At 39.5% G+C, this 21243-nt stretch overlaps 3 protein-coding genes across 3 annotated transcripts; 1 reads left to right on the top strand and 2 right to left on the bottom strand.

Moving 5' to 3' along the window:
* Window positions 1-2620: 2620 nt before the first annotated feature.
* Window positions 2621-5176, bottom strand: LOC135512345 (5-beta-cholestane-3-alpha,7-alpha-diol 12-alpha-hydroxylase-like). The gene has a single exon (XM_064934289.1). It carries the CDS (start codon window positions 5058-5060, stop codon window positions 3450-3452), a length of 1611 nt encoding a protein of 536 aa, XP_064790361.1. The 5' UTR covers window positions 5061-5176; the 3' UTR covers window positions 2621-3449.
* Window positions 5177-13599: 8423 nt separating this feature from the next.
* LOC135512335 (atypical chemokine receptor 2) lies at window positions 13600-15757 on the bottom strand. Its single transcript, XM_064934261.1, has 3 exons — window positions 15422-15757; window positions 15256-15308; window positions 13600-15147 (listed from the first exon to the last, which is right to left on the bottom strand). Exon 3 carries the CDS (start codon window positions 15130-15132, stop codon window positions 14017-14019), a length of 1116 nt encoding a protein of 371 aa, XP_064790333.1. The 5' UTR covers window positions 15133-15147; window positions 15256-15308; window positions 15422-15757; the 3' UTR covers window positions 13600-14016.
* A 469-nt stretch (window positions 15758-16226) lies between these two features.
* On the top strand, window positions 16227-20173 carry higd1a (HIG1 hypoxia inducible domain family, member 1A). The gene is made up of 4 exons (XM_064934275.1): window positions 16227-16356; window positions 16879-16953; window positions 17570-17704; window positions 18411-20173. The coding sequence occupies exons 2-4, from the start codon at window positions 16884-16886 to the stop codon at window positions 18500-18502; spliced, it is 297 nt and encodes a 98-aa protein (XP_064790347.1). The 5' UTR covers window positions 16227-16356; window positions 16879-16883; the 3' UTR covers window positions 18503-20173.
* The last annotated feature ends 1070 nt before the right edge of the window (window positions 20174-21243 follow it).

Below are 21243 nucleotides of genomic sequence, written 5' to 3'. Positions count from 1 at the left end.
AGTTTGTCCGTAAGGAGTGTGATGCTGCTGTGGGTGGTAGGGAGTTGGTGGCAGCTCGCTTGTCCTCCAGGGCGGACGCAAGGTTTTTAAGGACTTGGTTGTGACGCCAAGTGTAGCGTCCTTGGGTGAGGCTTGTTTTATACCCTGTGAGAATGTGCCTGAGGTTGGCTGGCATGGAACAGAGGGCACAGTCCGGATCTTCACCATACCATTGGTGAAGATTAACTGGTGTTGGAAGGACGTCATATGTTGCTCTGATTGAAAAACTCAACCGCCTCGCTTCCATGGCCCACAGATCCTTCCAGCTGATCTTCCTCTTCTCCACACTGTCCCATCGAGTCCACTGTCCCTGTTTGGCAAGAGAGACTGCCTTGGCCCTCATTGCAGCCTCCTCCTGATGGCGTACTTCCTGCACTACCATCTTCCGCCGCTCTGGTGCAGTGGCCTTACTCCAAGCAGCACGGCTAGTTAGCCCAAGGCCTCCTCTCCCTTGCTGAACATGACCCACAATGTCAGCATGTCTGAGGGCTGCTGTTGCCTCCTGGACTGCTTTTCCTAGCCTCCATTTGCGCCCAGTTGCCAAGGTCGGCGCGTTGTTGCTCACCACTGGGTCTCGAGATTCATTCAGTGTTATCTGGAGCCTGGTTTTTGCACACTTGAATTCCTCTGTTAGACTGGTGAGGGGCAGCTTGAGGACACCATCTCCATAGAGGCCTATGGTGGCAAGGCATCGTGGAACTCCGAGCCACTTCTTTAAGTAGCCTGTGACTCCTCTTTCCATCTTCTCCACTTTTGAGATTGGAACCTCATACAGTGCTAAGGGCCACAACACCCGGGGTAGGAGACCAAACTGCAGACACCAGGCCTTTAACTTTCCAGGTAGCTGGGTGTTGTCGATGGACTGTAGGCTACTACTGATGTCTTTGCACAGCTGTTGCACCTGGTCTTTGTCCTTCAGGCTTGCATCATACCACCTTCCAAGGCTTTTTACCGGCTGCTCAGACACTGTTGGGATTTGGTCATCTCCGATGAAGAATTTCAGGTCAGAGAGTACTCCCTTCACAATCGAGATGCTGCGTGACTTGGATGGTTTAATTTTCATACGGGCCCAGCTGATGTTCTCCTCAAGTTTTCTGAGCAGTCTCCTGGTGCATGGGACAGTGGTGGTCAATGTTGTAATGTCGTCCATGTAGGCTCTGAGTGGAGGGAGGCGGAAACCAGAGTCGACTCGCTCGCTGTCCACCAGAGAGAGTAACCACTACAGTTTTCTCTAAATATGTAGAGCAAAATAATGTATTAATGTGGACAAACGTAAAAGGTGAATTTACACCCATTTACACCCAAAAAGTCCTATTCCAATTATATGAACAGTAGTTTTTCCTCTTTCTTTCCAATGTAGTTTCTACATTTTCTGTAATTATCAATGCACATTATAAACTTAACATAAGAGTACATCATGTAGTTTGACCATAAGACAATTTGTTAATATTACATCAAATGTACGCCTTATCAAAGGTAGAATACAGACCAACGGAACCTTTTTGTCTCTCATGGTTTAGACAGGGCTGTCAGAAAGATTCAACTATTGAAAATGTCATAGTGTGGATTTATCAAGAATGAAGGTAATCAAACTGGAATAAATGACAGTGTCTTTCAAAGGGCACAACAAGCTTCAAAGATGATCATATTGTGCATTATTATTGCTAGCACAATACAAATTCAAGCTGTTTACTGTTGTAAACAGGTCTTCAGTACCAGGCCTAGTTCCCAGAGCTCAGTTGTAAATTGCCAATGAAAAAACAGGAGTAAATATTCTCTGTTTGAACTGATGATTATCTTGCCCCAGGCATTACAGTACAATCACACTATATGCAGTGTTCAGGAATCATGGCCCATATTGTTGAACACAAGGCAGGCAGCACTATGGAGGCTGAAGTTCGGTATATTTCCCTGCCATGTTGGGCTGCCCAGCATTAATAAGAAGCCTAATTCAAGTAACCCTATTACTTGTCTGTTATGGGGTCTGTTAGAAGCCATCCCAGGCTAATATTGGTCTATTTTCAGAAATACAATGAATTCGATCTGAATTAGGGCTTGATGTTTTCTAGGTTTTTTATTTTATTATTATGGTTGAAGGCCATAATGTTAAACTAAAGTGAGAATATACTCTACAACCTTATTAACCAATACTTTTTTCCTGAGTATGAGAGCAACTTTAGTAACCTTAGACTGATTTCCACATTTGCCCTTTGTGTCCACTGGGTGCCCTAGGACACTTGTAGCAGTATGCATCACCCTTTTATGTGCACAGTAAGCTTAGCAAGATTAGCATTTCACAAAGATTCCTTATATCTAGCTTACTAGTTTAGCTGTTGGGGAGCTATGTGTTGAATCTGTGGGATGCTTCAACCCCAAATAACTCCAGACAGTCTCTACCAATGCATTAGAGGCAGGTTTCGCAGTACACCTGAGCGTTTCTCAGGGCACATCTATGGGAGCTAGGCTATAGTATTTATCGACACAGTTTCCCAGAGTCGCAGGTCATTGCTCACTTAGCTTCACCTCTGCCAATACATTCAAGGCCACATTTCATGTGCACAATAAGACTTGTATGGCAATCAAGGCTTTAAAAGCATATTTTATTACATATGACAGGAGGAAAAAAACACAAAGATGTAATGCTTATCATTACAATGTTTTTCAAAGAGCAATGGTGCTGTCTTGTTTGCTAAATGAAGAAATTAAATAGACAGTGGCATGGTGTATATAGCCATAGAAGCACTGTGACATACACTGAGTGTACAAAACATTAGGAACATCTGCTCTTTCTATAATATTGACCGACCAGGTGAATCCAGGTGAAAGCTATGAACCCTATTAATGTACAATCTGATTCGCTGGGCCTGGCACCTCAGTGTGTCGGCCTGGCTCCTCAGTGTGTCGGCCTGGCTCCTCAGTGTGTCGGCCTGGCTCCCCAGTGGGTCGGCCTGGCTCCTCAGTGTGTCGGCCTGGCTCCCCAGTGGGTAGGCCCCTGCAATCTAGTACACTTCTTCCCACATTTTAAAATAATTGTCAACTCAACTCCTACATGTAGTTGGTTGTGATCATCTGTGCATTTATAATACTATCTGTAAACCAGCTTTACAGTCTTTATTTTTTTCTACTCATGTCAGCTTTCCATTTAGCAATGTCTGCTTTCCAGCTGACTCAAAACAAATCCTTAAAGATATTTTTTTTGAGAGACAAAGTTGATGATTTCTCCTCTAATAAACACAACAATTATATCCAGTATTGTAATACTGTACCACTTGTTGCTGTACTATGTACTCTAGATAAAGTCATGTTTAGGCGCAAGCTAGTTTATAATAATCAACATCAAATTAACAGCTCGGAAAATTGACATTTACATTCAAAGTTGTTAATGGCTGGTTCATGTCAGGCACTCAGTTTTAAAACCTGAGTCTGTATCTAAACTGGATGTCTTTGGTTGGCTGCATGGACCCAAAGCCCCAGCGCTTTATGTCAATATCAGGTATCTTTTCCTCTGGGTTCTTGAGCTCAAAGTCAAAGTACGTGAGCATGAGGAAGACAAACTGCTTCAGCTCGTTGGTGGCAAAGAAGCGCCCAGGGCACATGGTGATCCCAGCACCCCAGGGCATGTTGTAGTACTTCAACTTCTTCCCACCTTTGTAAAAATCAGTTTTTTTACCCCCCTCTGGGGTCAGGAAGCGGTCGTATTTAAAGGTGAGTGGGTCGGGGTGGACCTCTGGGTCAATATGAACAGCGGTGTAAGGGAAGAGGGCCACCCTGTCTCCCTCTCTGATGCGGTACTCATTTCCGTCAGACATCCTGAGGGACATGTCCTGGAGCACGGCCCTGGTGAGGACAGGGGCAGCAATGAGGCGGAGGGTCTCTTCCACAGCGCTGTCCAGAATGGGCGTCTTCAGCAGCATGTCCCGGGTCAGGTCAATGAGGGGTCCACCGTGCTTCACCTCCTGGTCTGTCTCCTTCAGCACCTCCTCCACCTCCCCCTGCACAGCCTTCATGGCCTCAGGGTGCTTCATGAGGTAAAGGAGAAGCCAGAAGGCAGCAGGGCCGGTGTTCCCCTGGGAAGCCCAGAGGAGGAGGAACATGTATCTGTTCTGCATGAAGTCCTCCATGCCATGCTCTTCCCTCAACTGCTGCTGCTCGCGCACCCAGCCACTGATGTTATCCTTAGTCTTCATCTTCTGCACTGACAGCATGTTCCAGAACAACCTCTTCAGCCTCTCTGCCTCCCTCTTCTCCCCTGGAGGCAGGACCCCGTAGGCCAGATTGGGGAAGAGCTGGTCGTACTTACGAAACTCACGGAAGAGCTCCTGGGACTCGTCTCTGTCGACCTCTTTGGCTTTCTCTAAGCTCCCCGGGGATTTGGGTGTCTCGTTACCAAACAAAGCCAGGTAGCCTGCCCTGAAGACAATATTGTAGCTGTAGTTGAACAGGCCATCCTCATTCCAGATCGTATTTCTATCATGCTTTGTCCCTACACTGTGCAGCATTAGATTCTGTAGGTTGCTCATCATGGCCTGTGTCATTACCACCAAACCATCCCCCATCAGGTGCTTGTTGCTGGACATCTGCAGAAACTTGTGGTCATTCTCCATGGAGTTGTAACCAAACACTTTCTGCACCAGCTGCTGTGCGAATTTGGTGAAGTCCAGCTTGGCGCGAGCCTCCTTCACGACCGTCCCGAAGGACAGAGGGTCCATGAGGAATGTGAAATATAATCCTCCCAGCTGTATGGTGAAAATATCCCCATGCTTCCTCTTCATTCTCTCCAGAAACATTGCAGTGTCCCTACGGAACTCCAGGACGTGGCCCAGCCAGGGGATTGGGCCCCGGTCCAGTGGGGGTTCCCCGGGTCGACGCTGCCTGAAGGCCCCAAGGAAGTAGAGGCCTCCCAGCACAGAGGCTAGCAAAGCCAGAAGGATTGGAAGCAAAAAGCCCATGTTCTTTCCTCTTTGTTCTCTCTGAGCCAGTCTGGAGCACAGATTCAATTCCTTTGTGTTGAAGAAAGCCATGCTCCTCCCCTTCCCTAAGCACTGTAGGAGTCCCCTTAGTTTACTAAATGACTTTTACAGACTCAGGGAACCACTATAGATTTGGTGTTTTGGACTGTTTTAGTTACTTTCTTCTACAACACTCAGCTATGTTCAGTACCATAGCCAAAAATCTCTAAACTTTTGGAAAGAATATAATGTAAACATTTTGTACCGTACATGGACAGATCTAACCATGCAGTGATGAAACTATGATGGCCTTGTCAGCAGTTAATGAGTAACTAGATTGCGCACTACCCAAAGTACAGAACAGTCCTTGCTGTTCCAAGTTTGTTGAATCATTAGGTATAAAGGTCAATACATTGATAAATTGCATATTACAGTAAGTAAAATTGGATGTAATAAATTTATCACTAGTCACTTTAAACAATTCCACTTCATATAATGTATACCCTACATTACTCATCTCATATGTATATACTGTACTCTATTCCATCTACTGCATTTTGCCTATGCCACATGGACATCGCTCATCCATATATTTATATGTACATATTCTTATTCATCCCTTTACACTTGTCGTGAAATTGTTAGATTACTTGTTAGATATTACTGCACGGTCAGAACTAGAAGCACAAGCTACACTCACATTAATATCTGCTATCCATGTGTATGTGACCAATAAAATTATATTTTTGATTTGATTTAAGTGTTAAATATTTAGAAATGTACAATAATTGTGTTTAATAATTCTCCTTTTACATACAGTATTTGAAATATAGGATTGACAGTCCCTGTGTCCTTAATGGTTTGAGTTAAAATACAAAGGGAGATCGGGGCTAAAAGTAAAACTTTTTGCCTTTTGCTTATTTATGAAAAGATTGTTTAAGTTAGATAAATAAAAATATTATACACACAACATACATGTCTCAGCTACCATTACACACTACTCTACGTTTCTAGGACATACCAGTCTGTCACGACTTCCACCGAAGTCGGTTCCTCTCCTTGTTCGGGCGGCGTTCGGCGGTCGGCGTCACTGGTCTTCTAGCCATCGTCGATCCACTTTTAATTTTCCATTTGTTTTGCCTTCTTTTCCTATACACCTGGTTCTCATTTCCCTCATTTCGTGTTGTGTATTTAACCCTCTGTTCCCCCCCATGTCTTTGTGTGGAATGTTTATTGTACGTGCTTGTGCACATGTTGACTGGTGCGCGACGGGTTTTGTTACCCATGTCTTGTTATTCATTATTGTTATGAATTTTATGAATAATGGCTAAACAATGTATACATTTAACTAGAACTAGAACTAATTTAATTCTACCCTGTTTTACTATATCTGATTTATAATGTGTGTGTGTGTGTCTAAAGCAGTGCTTCTCAATTATTTTCTGTTGCGCCCCCCTAGGAAGAAGTAAATATTTCACGCCCCCCAACTCTCCGCCACGACTGTAAATAGTATCATTTGTCTATATAATTGTTATAAGTACATCTCTGCATAACATTGTATCCATTGTATTTGATACTGAAAAATAAAATATAATCAATAAATAATAAATTCAAATTGATCAGCAACATTAACTCAGGAGCACAATATATGAAACACTTTGACCTATAAAACAAAAATGAATAAAACAATTTGTGCTGATTTAAAAAAAATCAAAATGAGGAAGTCAGGATTAATGGCTACAATGAGCACGTTTTGCAGAGCACAGCTTTTCGAAGAGGGGTTTGAAGCATGATACTGCAACTCTCAAATCCTGCTCAATATTTAGCTGGGACCTGTACTTGGTCTTCAGTGCAGCAACAGCAGAGAAGCCAGTCTCACAAAGATAAGTTGTTGTAAAAGGAGGAAGAATGCCCATGGCCCTCTGCCCTAAGAGTGGATACTGCCTCTCTACACTCAGCCAGAATTCACTCAGTGTCTGTGATGTGAACCTCAGTCTCAATGTGGAGTCAGACGTCATATCAATGAACTGGTCCTCCTCTGCAGAGCTGAAACTAGTTGGAGTTGGTGCATTGAAAGGATCTATAAAAGGAGGAGATACATTTTATAACCCATGACGTCATATGTGAAATATAAGCTGTTGTACATGGTTCTATGAGCAGCGTGCTCCGAGAATAAATACTATTGGCTAATTTTAATAGACTTTAATTTTAATAGACTGGTCTCTGTCATGCAAATAAGGATCTTACAAATTCTTAGAAATAGACAGAATGATTTTAATTGAATTGGTTAATGAGCTCATCTAGGAATTGTTAAATTCCTTTGACAATTAGACCGGTGGTTTTGCTATTAAACTACTCCGGCTATTACCTAGTTCTGCTCTAGTAATAAACTGAAATTCCACACTTTAAACAAGCATATCTCCTCTCCCGTTTGAGCTACAGTCATGACGTGTTGGAGATATATGCAGCCCCTCATGAGCAACAACTTCCCATATGACTCCACACATAGACTTTCTGCAAATTAGACTTTTTGTCCCCTACCAAACTTTGAACAAGTATATCTCCTGACCCGTTTTCATTAATAGAAATAATAGTAATATAATAGTGAAGACATCAACACTATGAAATAACACATATGGAATCATGTAGTAACCAAAAAAGTGTTAAACTTCTTCAAAGTAGCCACACTTTGGCTTGATGACAGCTTTGCACACTCTCAACCAGCTTCATGAGGTAGTCACCTGGAATGCATTTCAATTAACCAGTGTGCCTTGTTAAAAGTTAATTTGTGGAATTTCTTTCCTTCTTAATGCGTTTGAGCCAATAAGTTGTGTTGTGACAAGGTATAGGTGGTATGCAGAAGATGGCCCTATTTGGTAAAAGACCAAGTCCATATTATGGTAAGAACAGCTCAAATAAGCAAAGAGAAATGACAGTCGATCATTAGTATAAGACATGGTCAGTCAATATTTCAAGAACTTTGAAGGTTTCTTCAAGTGCAGTTGCAAAAACCATCAAGCGCTATGATGAAACTGGCTCTCATGAGGACCGCCACAGGAAAGGAAGACCCAGAGTTACCTCTGCTGCAGAGGATACATTCATTAGAGTTACCAGGCTCAGATATTGCAGCCCAAATAAATGCTTCAAAGAGTTCAAGTAACAGACACATCTCAACATCAACTGTTCAGAGGAGACCGCAAGAATCAGGCCTTCATTGTCAAATTGCTGCAAAGAAACCATTACTAAAGGACACAAATGAGAAGAAGAGACTGGCTTGGGCCAAGAAACACATGAAATGGACCGGTGGAAATCTGTCCTTGAGTTTTTGGTTCCAACCGCCATATCTTTGTGAGACGCAGAGTAGGTGAACAGATGATCTCCACATGTCTGGTTCCAACTGTGAAGCATGGAGGAGGAGGTGTGATAGCGTGGGGGTGCTTTGCTGGTGACACTGTCTGTGATTTATTTAGAATTCATGGCACACTTAACCATCATGGCTACAGCATTCTGCAGCGATACACCATCCCATCTGGTTTGTGCTTAGTGGGTCTATCATTTGTTTTTCAACAGGACAATGACCCAACACCTCCAGGCTCTGTAAGGGCTATTTGACCAAGAAGTTGAGTCATGGAATGCTGCATCGGATGACCTGGCCTCCACAATCACCCGATCTCAACCCAATTGAGATGGTTTGGGATGAGTTGGACCGCAGATTGAAGGAAAAGCAGCTAACAAGTGCTCAGCATATGTGGGAACACCTTCAAGACTGTATGAAAATCATTCCAGGTGAAGCTGGTTGAGAGAATGCCAAGCATGTGCAAAGCTGTCATCAAAGCAAAGAGTGGCTACTTTGAAGAATCTCAAATATAAAATATATTTTGATTTGTTTAAACACTTTATGGGTTACTACATGATTCCATATGTGTTATTTCATGTTTGTCTTCACTATTATTCTACAATGTAGAAAATAGTACATATCAAGAAAAACCCTTGATTGAGTAGGTGTGTTCAAACTTTTGTCTGGTACTGTACGTCTTCTCATTGACATCCGGCATTTACAAAATTACACTGACTGGCCCAAGGGGGCGCTATAATAACAGTGAGGGAAAAATACTTTTGTTTTTCTTCCTCATTAACCCATGAAACATACTGTAGATTTGAATAATTGTCACTAATTTGTTCAAAGGGGGATGCTTTATCATGGATTGTGTGGTGTGACATGTTTTTACTGTTGCCTGGATGAAAAATTGCATGATTTGAAACTGCTATTTGGATGAAAATACAAAAACGGAGTAGCCAAAATGTATATATTTTATGTATGATATTTTTAGTATTCAAAGGTATGATTTATTATGTTTCTAAGGTATTGTCTTAGTTGTACTGGGAAACTTGATGTAAAGAAATACAATTTTATGTAATTATGTAAATGTTTCTAAATACTATATAAAATAGCATACACTTTAGGTAAGGGGTAAATTGTAACATGTGTTACAACTGACCCCAATTACTAATTTGAGTGTAATCTGAGCAATAATTATTATCATCAACTCCATCAATAAAAATACCTCTTCTTATTGCTCAAGATGATATATGATTTATATGTAGAATATTTATGAGTACTTCTAAAACTTCTCAGGTATGTAGACACTAACCAATCACTAGCACATTGAATGACAGCTTTCTACCTGGTTTCATATTTGAGTTATTTAGCTGTTACAACTGACCCTGTGTTACTTTTTGCCCCAGATTCCCCGAAGTACTTTTACAATACATTCAGATCTCTATCTTGTGTGTGATAAAAACAGTGTGTTATTTTTTCCCTCAACAATGTTACAGGCAGATGACATCTTTACCACGTATCAAGGTACGCTTTATCTAAAAGATATGTAAATTGTGAAACACTGCTCTCTTTCTGAAAGGGAAACTAACTCTAGGCCATTGAAATCAACTTTCAGGGAGTTTCATATTTACTTACATTACAACAGATTTAAAAAAATGTTTTAAACATTGCAACATGAGGATGTTAGCATAAGAATGACCAATTCATAACACATTGTTGGATGTTCTGGATATTTGTTAATACTGTCTCTAATACCACGATGCCTTTTCTGAACATCACAAATGTAGGTGCCATAACAATTTATAAAGAGGAATTGATGTGCTGCTGAAATGTAAAAAAACCCAGGAAAAGTACAATATTTTGGATATAAAAATAGTAATTTGTGAAACATTGAAACACTCACCCTCCAAGTTTACATTGCGCTACAGTGTACGTAGTATGGACTCATTTGGATGTGAAGTCCATGGACTTCAAACCTTAAAGACATCCTCCAACGATTGTTTTACTTTTACAGTTGAAAAGCGATATCCCAAGTATAAATACAGTAAAGTACACACATTAAAGGGTCAAATACGTTTTGAGCAAAATAGTGTGTTTTAGACAAATGCAAACTTCAAGGCATTCAGGAGTTGGTCTCATGGGATTTGTGTGATGTCACCGGTCTCCCACCTTGCTTGAGGAACACTAGAGGAGCAAAAGAGAACAACCCTACATTTGTGATGTTCAGAAAGACATTGTGGTATTAGAGACAGTATTAACAAATATCCAGAACATCCAACAATGTGTTATGAATTGGTAATTCTTATGCTAACATCCTCATGTTGCAATGTTTAAAACTTGTACCATGTCATGACTTACTTGGACCACCTTTTGAAATGTGCCTTTTGTTAAGTAAATCAGCTGTTAAATGACTAGAAGAGGTGACTGGAGTGCCACTTTAAGTTTAACTGTGGGGTGGCAACGTACTAAGCATGGACTTCCTTCACCATGATAACACTTTGAAACCCTGAGTGATGATTGAGGAAAAGAGAGAATACCATAAACATCACACTATACTATCTTGTCAGTGAGCGAGCCTAGAAACACATCATTTTAGAAAGGATCCGCGTTAATTTATCTTGTGACATGCCGCCCCCATCTGGCCAAAAATGATAGTATACATTTGTTTTGCTTTAGATACACACAGCGAGGCAGGGCTTATAACATGAACACGCCCCCGGGTAGGATACAGCTATAGGGTACTCCCGTTACTCATATATCTTAAATGACTTACTTTATTCATGACCCGACAACTGCTGTATTCATTTTTTAAATTAAGTCTATGAACACTTAGGATAGGCTTTGTTGGTCATTTTTCATACTTCCATGCCGTCTTAATCAACAAACTACATAATTCCTAAAAACCCTTTCATTCGAAACATAAAAATATTAGCATGAACAGATAGACTGTCGCATGGAATGTACGTCTCGATTATCAGCCAAAATAAAATTAGAGTGGCAGAATAAGTGTCTTTCAAATAATGTGTTGTTGTGACCGCCAAGTATGTTAATAACAACATGTGAGGCTGCTGAAAACGTTTATTGAAACGACCAAAAAGTCTCAGTTGTTTGCAGCGGATACCGCCAAAGTTTGACTAATTACATGGGAGTAATGAGAATACCCTACTGCTGTACACTACTCGGGTGTGTGGTTACGTTAAGCCACGCATTGTGTATCTATACCACCATTGATCATACATTCTTCTCTAAATAGTGGCCACAGAAAAAGGTCCATGTTGTTTCCATGTTGTAGTATAATCTCTTTGAGACTACTTGTCAGTGATGGTGTCCTGGCACGAATTGGAGTGGAAATTCTGATGGGTCAAAGTTGCATCCTGTTTTGTTCCATACCCCTATGATGAACATTGAAGTACCTCTTGGGGAAACAGGAATTGAGATGTCTCTGTAACAAATTACTTACATAAGAAATGAAATGCTGTAGGCTACATTGAGATTCGTAGCAGTTTTATAAACTATTATGGTGAGTGCCACATTTTTAAATATTCATTACACTGTGTGATAGCAAAAAAGGAAATTCAACTAATAAACATCTTTATTGTCAGTATCTTGACAATATAACCCCTGTAGTATATGAAATCACATTATTTTGAAAAGGATCTGAAGGAAAACTGAGCTATTTTGTCATATGGCCAAAAAATACCATGTGGTTTGAATATTATTGACTGTCTTCTAATCTAGCGGATATTTTAGAATAGTTCAATCTCTTTGGGTCTACTTATCAGTGATTGTGTCTTGTCCTGCTGTCAGGAATTAGGGGTCACAGTACTATGGTCCATGTTGTTTGCATATTATTGACAGTCTTCTAGGAGATATTTTAGAGTTATTCAATTGGGTCTACTTTTCAGTGATTGTGTTCTGTCCTGGCAGGAATTGGGGTGGAAAGTCTGATGGGTCAAAGTTGCTTTCTTACCACTATGACCTTTCAAAGTACCTCCTCGGGATTAGTCTGTTACAAATTACTTTTAAACAAAATTTAAAAAATCTGATGCAGTAGACTACATTGAGATTTTTAGCAGTTTTATACATATATCCCTCGAATATGGTAGATATCCTCTACCTAGATACAGTGCATTCGGAAAGTATTCAGACCCCTTGCAAAGCTTTTTTCAGGTCTTTCCAGAGGATGTTAGATCGTGTTCAAGTCCAGGCTGTGGTTGGGCCACTCAAGGACATTCAGAGACTTGTCTGTGTGCTTAGGGTTATTGTCCTGTTGGAAGGTGAATCTTCATCCCACTCTGAGGTCCTGAGTGCTCTAGAGCATGTATCCATCAAGGACTGCTCTGTACTTTGCTCTGTTCATCTTTCCCTTGATCCTGACTAGTCTCCCAGTTCCTTCTGCTGAAAAACATCCCCACAGCAGGATGCTTCACCGCAGGGATGGTGCCAGGTTTCCTCCAGATGTGACGCTTGGCATTCAGGCCAAAGAGTTCAATCTTGGTTTCATCAAGCCAGAGAATCTTGTTTCTCAATGTCTGAGTCCTTTAGGTGCGTTTTGGCAAACTCTAAGTGGGCTGTCATGTGTCTTTTACTGAGGAGTAGCTTCCGTCTTGCCACTCTACCATAAAGGCCTGATTGGTGGAGTGCTGCAGAGATGGTTGTCCTTCTGTAAGGTTCTCCCATCTTCCCAGAGGAACTGACGAAGGCCCTTCTCCCCCGATTGCACAGTTTATCCGGGCGGACAGCTCTAGGAAGAGTCTTGGTGGTTCAAAACTTCTTCCATTTAAGAATGATGGAGCCCCCTTTGCTCTTGGGGACCGTCAATGCTGCAGAAATGTTTTGGTACCCTTCCCCAGATCTGTCCCTCGACACAATCCTGTACGGACAATTCCTTCGACTTCATGGCTTGGTTTTTGCTCTGACATGCACTGTCAACTGTCGGACCTTTATAAAGACAGGTGTGTGCCTTTCCAAATCATGTCCAATCAATTGAATTTACCACAGGTTGACTCCAATCAAGTTGTAGAAACATCTCAAGGATGACCAATGGAAACAGGATGCAGCTGAGCTCAATTTTGAGTCTCATAACAAAGGATCTGAATACTTATGTAAATAAGGTATTTCTGTTTTTTACATTTGCAAACATTTCTAAAAACCTGTTTTTGTTTTGTCATTATGGGGATTTATGATTTATGAGGAAAAAATTATTTAATACATTTTAGAATAAGGCTGTAATGTAACGAAATGTGGAAAAAGTCAAAGGGTCGGAACACTTTTCAAATGCACTGTACATAGCCCTGATTTAAAAAAAATGTACTGGCATTATGAAAATATGAGTTACAGGAAGGGAGGACACCACTTTATCCTTGTAAGATAGCCAAGAGGTTTAACTGGTGTCACATATATGCTGAGTGACTTCATTTTATTTCTTCATTTTATTCAGTACACTGTGTGATAGCAAAAAAACTGCTAAACTACTAAACATCTTTATTGTCATGTATTTTGCCAATATACCCCCCCCCCCCTATTTGCACAATGATATACTGTATATGAATACAAGGAATAGAAGGACACAAACATACTGTAAATAGAGATTGATTGTAAATAATCCACTTAACTTCCCAGGTATAGTTAACATGTTATAATGTAAACAGTTATTTGTGCAAAAGCCATTTCAACTCTTATGGAGGATTATCTCCGCTCTGTGTTTGTTGGTTGAGTATTATTCTCTAGGTAGCGCTGAACTGCTTGTAACTCTATCACACCACTCTGAACTGACATGGACTTTGTGCTATCGGAGCACTCCAGCACATACTCATCACTGGTTCTTCTTCTGCATTTACCCCCACACATCGTAGCAAAGCCCTTCCAAACCCTCTTGTTGACAAAGGCATACACAATGGGATTTACAAAACCATGGCTATAGGCAATGACCTCTGTAACCTGAATGGCGAAATCCAGATGTAGGCTTGTGGCACAATTAGAAATCACATGCAAGTGTTGCAAGGAGTGTAAAAAGGACACAATGTTGTACGGGAACCATAACACAAAAAATACCACAACAACTATCATGACCAATTTCAGACTCTTTCGTCTCGGTCCCACTTTAACCTTCGCTACAGCACAGCAGACTCGCAGGTAGCAGAAGAGCATGATCAGAAAAGGTGTGAGAAACCCAAAGACGTTCAGCTGAAACTTCATGAGAATCTTCCACAGAGGCAAGTGATTTTCCTCTCCAAAAGGGTACATGCAAATCTTCTGGCCGTGAAACTCTTGTTCCTGAACGAAGGTCCAATGTGGAGCTGCTGCTAAGATGGAGAGGCTCCACACCACAAAGCTCACTAAGGTGTTTTCCATAGGTGTACAGTGGTTCCAGCTGGACAGAGTCCATACTACACCTAAATACCTATCCACACTTATACAAGTGATGAACAGGATACTGCTGTACAAAGTAGTGATGTAAATCGCAGTAACTGTCTTGCAGGAATCATTGCCAAATATCCATTCATTGTGGGCATACACTGCCCAAAAAGGGAGTGTTAATGCAAACAACAAATCAGAAATGGCCATATTCATAGGAAATGTTTTTCTATGATGTTTGGATTTGATTAAAGTTGAAATGAAAAGTATATTTACTATAATGCTGAGGGTGCAAATGATAATGTAAGAGGTGGGTAGAAAAATTCTTCCAAATACTTTGACGTGTGCCTTTTCACAAAGTCCAAAGCCGTCCAATGGTTCATCTCCATAGTCATAATAATGGCTGTAATTATAGTCATCACTCAGTTCGGGGATGTTTAAATCCATTATCCTCTTGTATATCTAAGGAGGAGAAATGTGAAATACAGACGTCAGACAGATGATATACCGTCAAGAAGAAGAAACAACTTTCCTCTATGATGTTTTATGCATGCAGTAGGGTAGGCTTACCTCTGGAAGAAAAAAAAGTGTTTCTGAAATCCTAAAAGCCAGTAGTTAAAGTTCTGTTCCAGCAATAGAAAAGAGCTTTTAAGTAATAAGCACTATAGGTATGACAAAGTAAGCAGTTTGTCTGAAGTAAGAAGGCATTCCTCTGTTTCCTGGTATTTGTCATTACCTCTTCCTCTTACGTATAAGAGGTATGTAAAATCCTGTTGTTTTTTTGTGCTCTTAATGGAAACTCAAAATACAGCATCTGTTGAACTCAACTACTCAACGATTTACCTCTAGACCTATACCTCTATAGACCTAACTTGGATGTATTTTATGTATAGATAGGGTATAGACGTTTATTATTTTAAATATTTAAAACATGAACCACCTGTGTTTTTAGTCAATTCTATCAATGTCTATAAACCTATGATAGATATTTGAGTTGTATAAAATAATAATTTCATGCAAATCGATTCACAGCACGAGATCCAAAATAACTAGCGCACATTCTGTTCTTGCACGTGGGGAATGCGCACATTGGATGAGACAAGCTATTTTAACCTACCGCCCCCCACCCCTCCCCACCCGTTTAGTTTTGCACTCTGGGAAATGGCGTTCCAATAAACGTTAAGACAACGTTTAAAATGTAAGTAGCTCAAAAATAAATGTATACTCTGATCCTTAAATACATACATACACATGTGTATATCATGGAATTAAACACGTTTTATTTGGAGGTATATGCTCCGTCAAAACCGATTTTGTAATTCCCCCCGAACTACAATTCATACAGATTTTCTTCTGTGAACGATTTAGAATATTTGAAACTCGAAACTATTATTTTCCAGGGAAAGGCCATAATAAAATGTACCATTAACAAGGGATAATAATCAAGAGATTGAACAAATTAATTTAAAAAGGTTGAGAGGTTTTTATTGGTTAAACGTGTGAGATAATTCAATGGAAAAAGACAGCCTATGTCACGTGTGTGAAAATGTTACTTAATTTTGGACTGCTGTTTGAGTAGCTCGATGTAAGGACAGCGCGTTGTCTATTTGGTGTGTAGCGCATACAGAATCTGTCCGGATCCATTATCTTCAATAGAAGTTTGACAAAACGGTAAGAATAAATGTTAATTCTAATGTCGGATGTTGTCTTTATTTAGGGTATCACAAGTGATATTTACTATGAAACAGTTCCCTTTGACTTTCATTCAAAAGTGTCCTTGACGTGGGAACTCTTATATAGCTAGGCCAAAATTAATTCATTATAATGTTATTCTGTATTCAATTAGCACATTGCTTTAATATCTGATATTAGCTATTAAGTTACATCCTGACAGTCCTTGAAATAAGTCGGCGTTTTACTGTATTTCCCAAGAGAACACCATGTTACTGATATCTGAACTTCTACTTCAAGTTATTGATTACGTTTGGTGTTGTAGGTTTTACAAGCTCAAATAGGCCTACTGAGACCTATAAGTATGTCCCAATATTTTCCAATAGTATGACTGCTAATAGCCTATTTATTGTCATTATCTGTGTCCTTGATGTAGTGAGACAATCATTGTGAATAACGCCTTTGGTAGATTTATGTTATAAAGTACAATACCTCTGAGTAATTATACTTTTCTGGTTTCAGCCAAGATGTCTGCATATGATGAAGAAGAATCTAAGTTTATGCGAAAGGTGAAGGAGAATCCTTTTGTCCCAATAGGTGAGTAGTATAAAATGTTGTATGTAAACCCTGGATTGCTGATGCAATGTATTGGCCATATTGGCACTCCCCAGAAGAAGCAGTCTCCATAGAAATTATTGGAATTCTACAGTGTTTCAATTAAATGTTTCAAGGACAAAATTACATGTATTAAGTATTTTGTTGTTATAGTGCGGACAGTAACATTAGAACTTTATAAAAATTATACTTTAAGGAAAATGTTAAAAATTATTTTTAGCTCACATAATGTGTAAAAGTATGCATTAAAGTCTCTGTAATAGAATGAACATGGCAAAAACAAATGTAGACATTGACAAATTAATTTCCATTGCTACTAAAATATTTTTTACGACGGTGGGGGATTGCCAAGATGGTGGCTTTAAAACAGTGCCTCATGTCTGTCATCTAGTGTATACTACCAATAATTTATATACACAGCACACACAACCACACCTGTAGCCCATATCCATCATAGTTTTTTCATGCACCTTTATGGAGCTGAAAATTGGTTGTTTTTTATGGAAGTAGATATTGACTGTAGGTCTTCAATTGCCATTGTCCTATATGTCCAGTCATCCTTTATATTGTGTACTAAGTTAACTTTTATTTTTTTAAGGAATGGCAGGATTCTTTTCCATTGTGGGCTACAGACTTTACAAGTTGAAGAGCCGTGGAGACATGAAGATGTCAGTGCACCTTATCCACATGCGTGTTATGGCCCAAGGATTCGTGGTGGGAGCTATGACCATTGGTATGTGCAGTATTACAGGCTGTTGGACCCTGTTGACACCTTGGGGCTGTTCTAGAAAGAAGGATCAATAAGTAAGCCAGGTAGCAAACTGTCCCAAAAATAATGAAATAACGTAATATTTTTGACAAATATAAACTTTAAATAATTGACTCTACAACCCATATTCAAGTTTAGCATTCTAAATAATTTAGAAAATCAAGAGCTATATTTATCAAAGTTCGCTTGGTAACTTAATGGTCCTGCTTTCTGGAACACCCCACTGGTATTAAACTTGAAATCTGTATTTGATGACATGACCTTTAAATGTGTCATGTGTCCACATTGTGATTGGATGAGGTTGTAATGTTATTTAACGTTGCAGGCACCAGTTTTCTGGCACATGCCAAATTGAAATATTTTAGCACAGTGTTGTAAGGTTTCTGGTGAAATGTATCTGTCCCAAAACAGATTTGGCTACTGATCAGATCGCACAGGATGTGGAAACTGTTATTTTGATACATTTTTATTCTAGATGTAAACTAGTCTTAAAGCCTCTCACGATGCAGATGTCGTCATTATGTTGCTATGTTACATGAAAAAGTATACCGTATGAAATTATGTACACTTTCCTATTTAATAGTTACAGCAGCTCCAATACAGTGTAATATTTTATGTACCAGTTTTGGAAATAATCTTCATTTAACATTTTCTTCTCTCTTTTTTTCAGGTGTCATTTATTCCATGTACAAAGACTACATTGTGAAGCCAAGAGAAGAACTGAAGGCATTGCAACAGCAGACTGCATTTCAACACAAATAACCTGATAAATGAATATGGACTCTTTTGGATTGATATTTTGTATGTCCCCTTAATATTACCTCAGTTTGCCATACGTTGTATATCTACACCTTTCCCACATATAACACACCTCTTAATGTACACCAAGAATGTCTACTGCACTCCTTTTAGACAAAGATGCCATGCCTTACCTCAACTCAGTTTTGAGTCTCCATATCCTCAAAATGTGTGTGTTTCCTGAGGGTTGTCACTTTGAGACATAGATATGAGCCAACTGTAACTACCTGAGATGGTATTGCATCTTAGTGACACACAAAACATGACGTATGAGATTATTGTGAATGCAAGTCTGTTGAAGGTACGTGGTTGACTAGAGGACAATTGGTAATGGAAACTCACATTCTAAAAAAAATGTTTTAGATTTTAGGAGAACAATATTTTGGGATAGGTCACAGTATGTTGTATGAAATATTTATTGGATGTTAGTTACATCTGGTTATCAAATGAGGAGCAAACAGCCATTTGCTGCTATAAAACGGGTACTCTTACCCTACGAGATCCGAAGCCTGCTGGTTCTATTCTACCTGACAATTAATTGCATGCACCTATTGTCCCAGCCTCTGATTTAAAAGGGAACAATTAAAAAATACAGTGAAACTGGCTTTGAATTTGAGGGCTATATAACATGCTCTGGATCAGCAAAGGCTATTGGGTAGTTTGAGTTGAAGTGACTGTTGGTACAAGACAGCCAGCTGTTATTAGGACACAGGTCTTGCTCAACCACCACTATTCCACTCGTCACTGAATGCTTTTCTGGATTTCCTTTGGAAGGGTATTTTATTGTATTTGTTTTATTTTATTGGTTGATTATTACATTATTTAGATTCACTCTATTACTAAAGCTGCAATGTGTAACTTTTTGGGTGACCTGACAAAATTCACATAGAAAGGTGAGTAATCGATATGTCACTCATTGACAGCAAGTCTAGCTGTATATCTGTTCTATGTGCACTATTTCTATGCTTTCCACTTTTAAGTTTCATTTTTGTGACTTTTACTTTCGGTTTTGTGCACCAGCTTCAAACAGCTGAACATACAATATTTTTTCCTATGTGAAAATACATTTCACAGCAGTTTAGACGGTACAATGATTCTCTACACTATACTTGCTTGTTTTGTCACATAAACTGAAATTGGACAAACTATTGGAATTTTTGCGATTTCTGCATAGTACATCTTTATGTATTGTATTTTACCAATGAAAAATATGTGTTGCACCTTACTTTCGTCAAATGGCCTGTACTTATGAGTGCAATAAAGCATCGCCCTAATATGTGGTAGTGACCTGAAAATAGGAGAGGCTAACACACTCTATTAGATCTGGCACTCGGACTACCTAAATCAGGATCTTAAAAGAGATCCTTATGTGATTTTTGTTTTCTGATAGAAACTTAATAAATTGATATTCTGTAAGAAAATGGTCTCACACAGCTAATGGCTGAATTGTTTATACAGAGTAAGTAATTGGGCGGTAGGCCTATAATCATAACTTTGATAGAACTGCATTTAAGGCATTGTCTACAAACTGCTGAAATTTTACCCATCTATGTTATGTCATTCTCTCCCAATGTTGAGTGCACTGGAACATATTCATCAACAATAGTGTGTGAAATAAATACAAATTATTATTAAGTGTTGTGTATGACAATATTACTTTAGAAAATCAGTCAGAAAACAATATTAACCCATTTCATCACACTCATTCTCATGTACCTTGGATTATTATGGGTTTCAATAATAACGAGACTGATAATGCTGAATGCACAGGTTGCCAAATCAAAATGGTCATGTGTTTGAATGACGTAGGTCTACTGTATGTCTATGATTTGATCATCCAGTATGTCTGGCAAAAACATCAGACCGGACACGGGGCCTGGTCCTCTCCCCGCCTGTTGACCCTGTTGTGCCGTGCGTGCCTCCAAGGAAGAGCACGTTAGCATGGAAATGATAGCATTCGATGGGACTAGGAAGTGCATCGCCACTACAAAACAACAGTCCATGCCATTCGGGATCCGTGGGAGACGTCCACACTACCGTTGAAGTTAAAATTCAAGATGGTTAAGGGTTAAAACCTCTTAAGGATCTGACCATTTATTTTTTTTTTCCAATTTTCGCCTAAAATGACATACCCAGACACAACAGGGGTCCAAACTGTAGAACCCAGTTCCTACATTTTAATATAAAACTGGATTTTATCAAACAAAACTGCTACATTTTATCTCTGGGACCCTCAGGATGACAAATCAGAGCAAGATTACTGAATGACAGTACATTATTTACCTTCAGAGGTAAATGTATCAAACCTGTTGCCGTGATAAAAGTTTTTTGTTGTTGTGCACTCTCCTCAAACAATAGCATTGTATTTTTTCACTCACTGTAATAGCTACTGTAAATTGGACAGTGCAGTTAGATTAACAAGAATGCAAGCTTTCTGCCCATATACTGTAAGGACATGTCTATGTCCTGGGACAATGATCCCAAGAAGCACTGACCCCAAAACAAGCTTATAACCACAGATATCTTTATTTTAAACAACCTTTTTAGCGTTAGCTGTTAACAGGAAGCAGATGTTGAATAGTTCCGTGTTTAGCTTCAACATAACAATAACCAGCTAGCTTAACACCTCTTAAATGTAATGGCAAAAATGTAGATTTCTGCCTAAATAGACATACCCAAATGTAAGTGTTTTTAATGAGCAGTAC

Source organism: Oncorhynchus masou, chromosome 3, assembly GCF_036934945.1.
Source record: "Oncorhynchus masou masou isolate Uvic2021 chromosome 3, UVic_Omas_1.1, whole genome shotgun sequence".
Classification (NCBI taxonomy): domain Eukaryota; kingdom Metazoa; phylum Chordata; class Actinopteri; order Salmoniformes; family Salmonidae; genus Oncorhynchus; species Oncorhynchus masou.
This window is presented reverse-complemented; position numbering and strand designations above follow the sequence as displayed.

Bases quoted from the DNA above. Each gene is read 5' to 3' on its own strand.
- LOC135512345 (XM_064934289.1), bottom strand. From the start codon at position 5,060: ATGGCTTTCTTCAACACAAAGGAATTGAATCTGTGCTCCAGACTGGCT.
- LOC135512335 (XM_064934261.1), bottom strand. From the start codon at position 15,132: ATGGATTTAAACATCCCCGAACTGAGTGATGACTATAATTACAGCCAT.
- higd1a (XM_064934275.1), top strand. From the start codon at position 16,884: ATGTCTGCATATGATGAAGAAGAATCTAAGTTTATGCGAAAGGTGAAG. The intron at 16,954-17,569 runs GTGAGTAGTATA...TATTTTTTTAAG, and splicing joins GAATCCTTTTGTCCCAATAG to GAATGGCAGGATTCTTTTCC. The intron at 17,705-18,410 runs GTATGTGCAGTA...TCTTTTTTTCAG, and splicing joins GGTGGGAGCTATGACCATTG to GTGTCATTTATTCCATGTAC.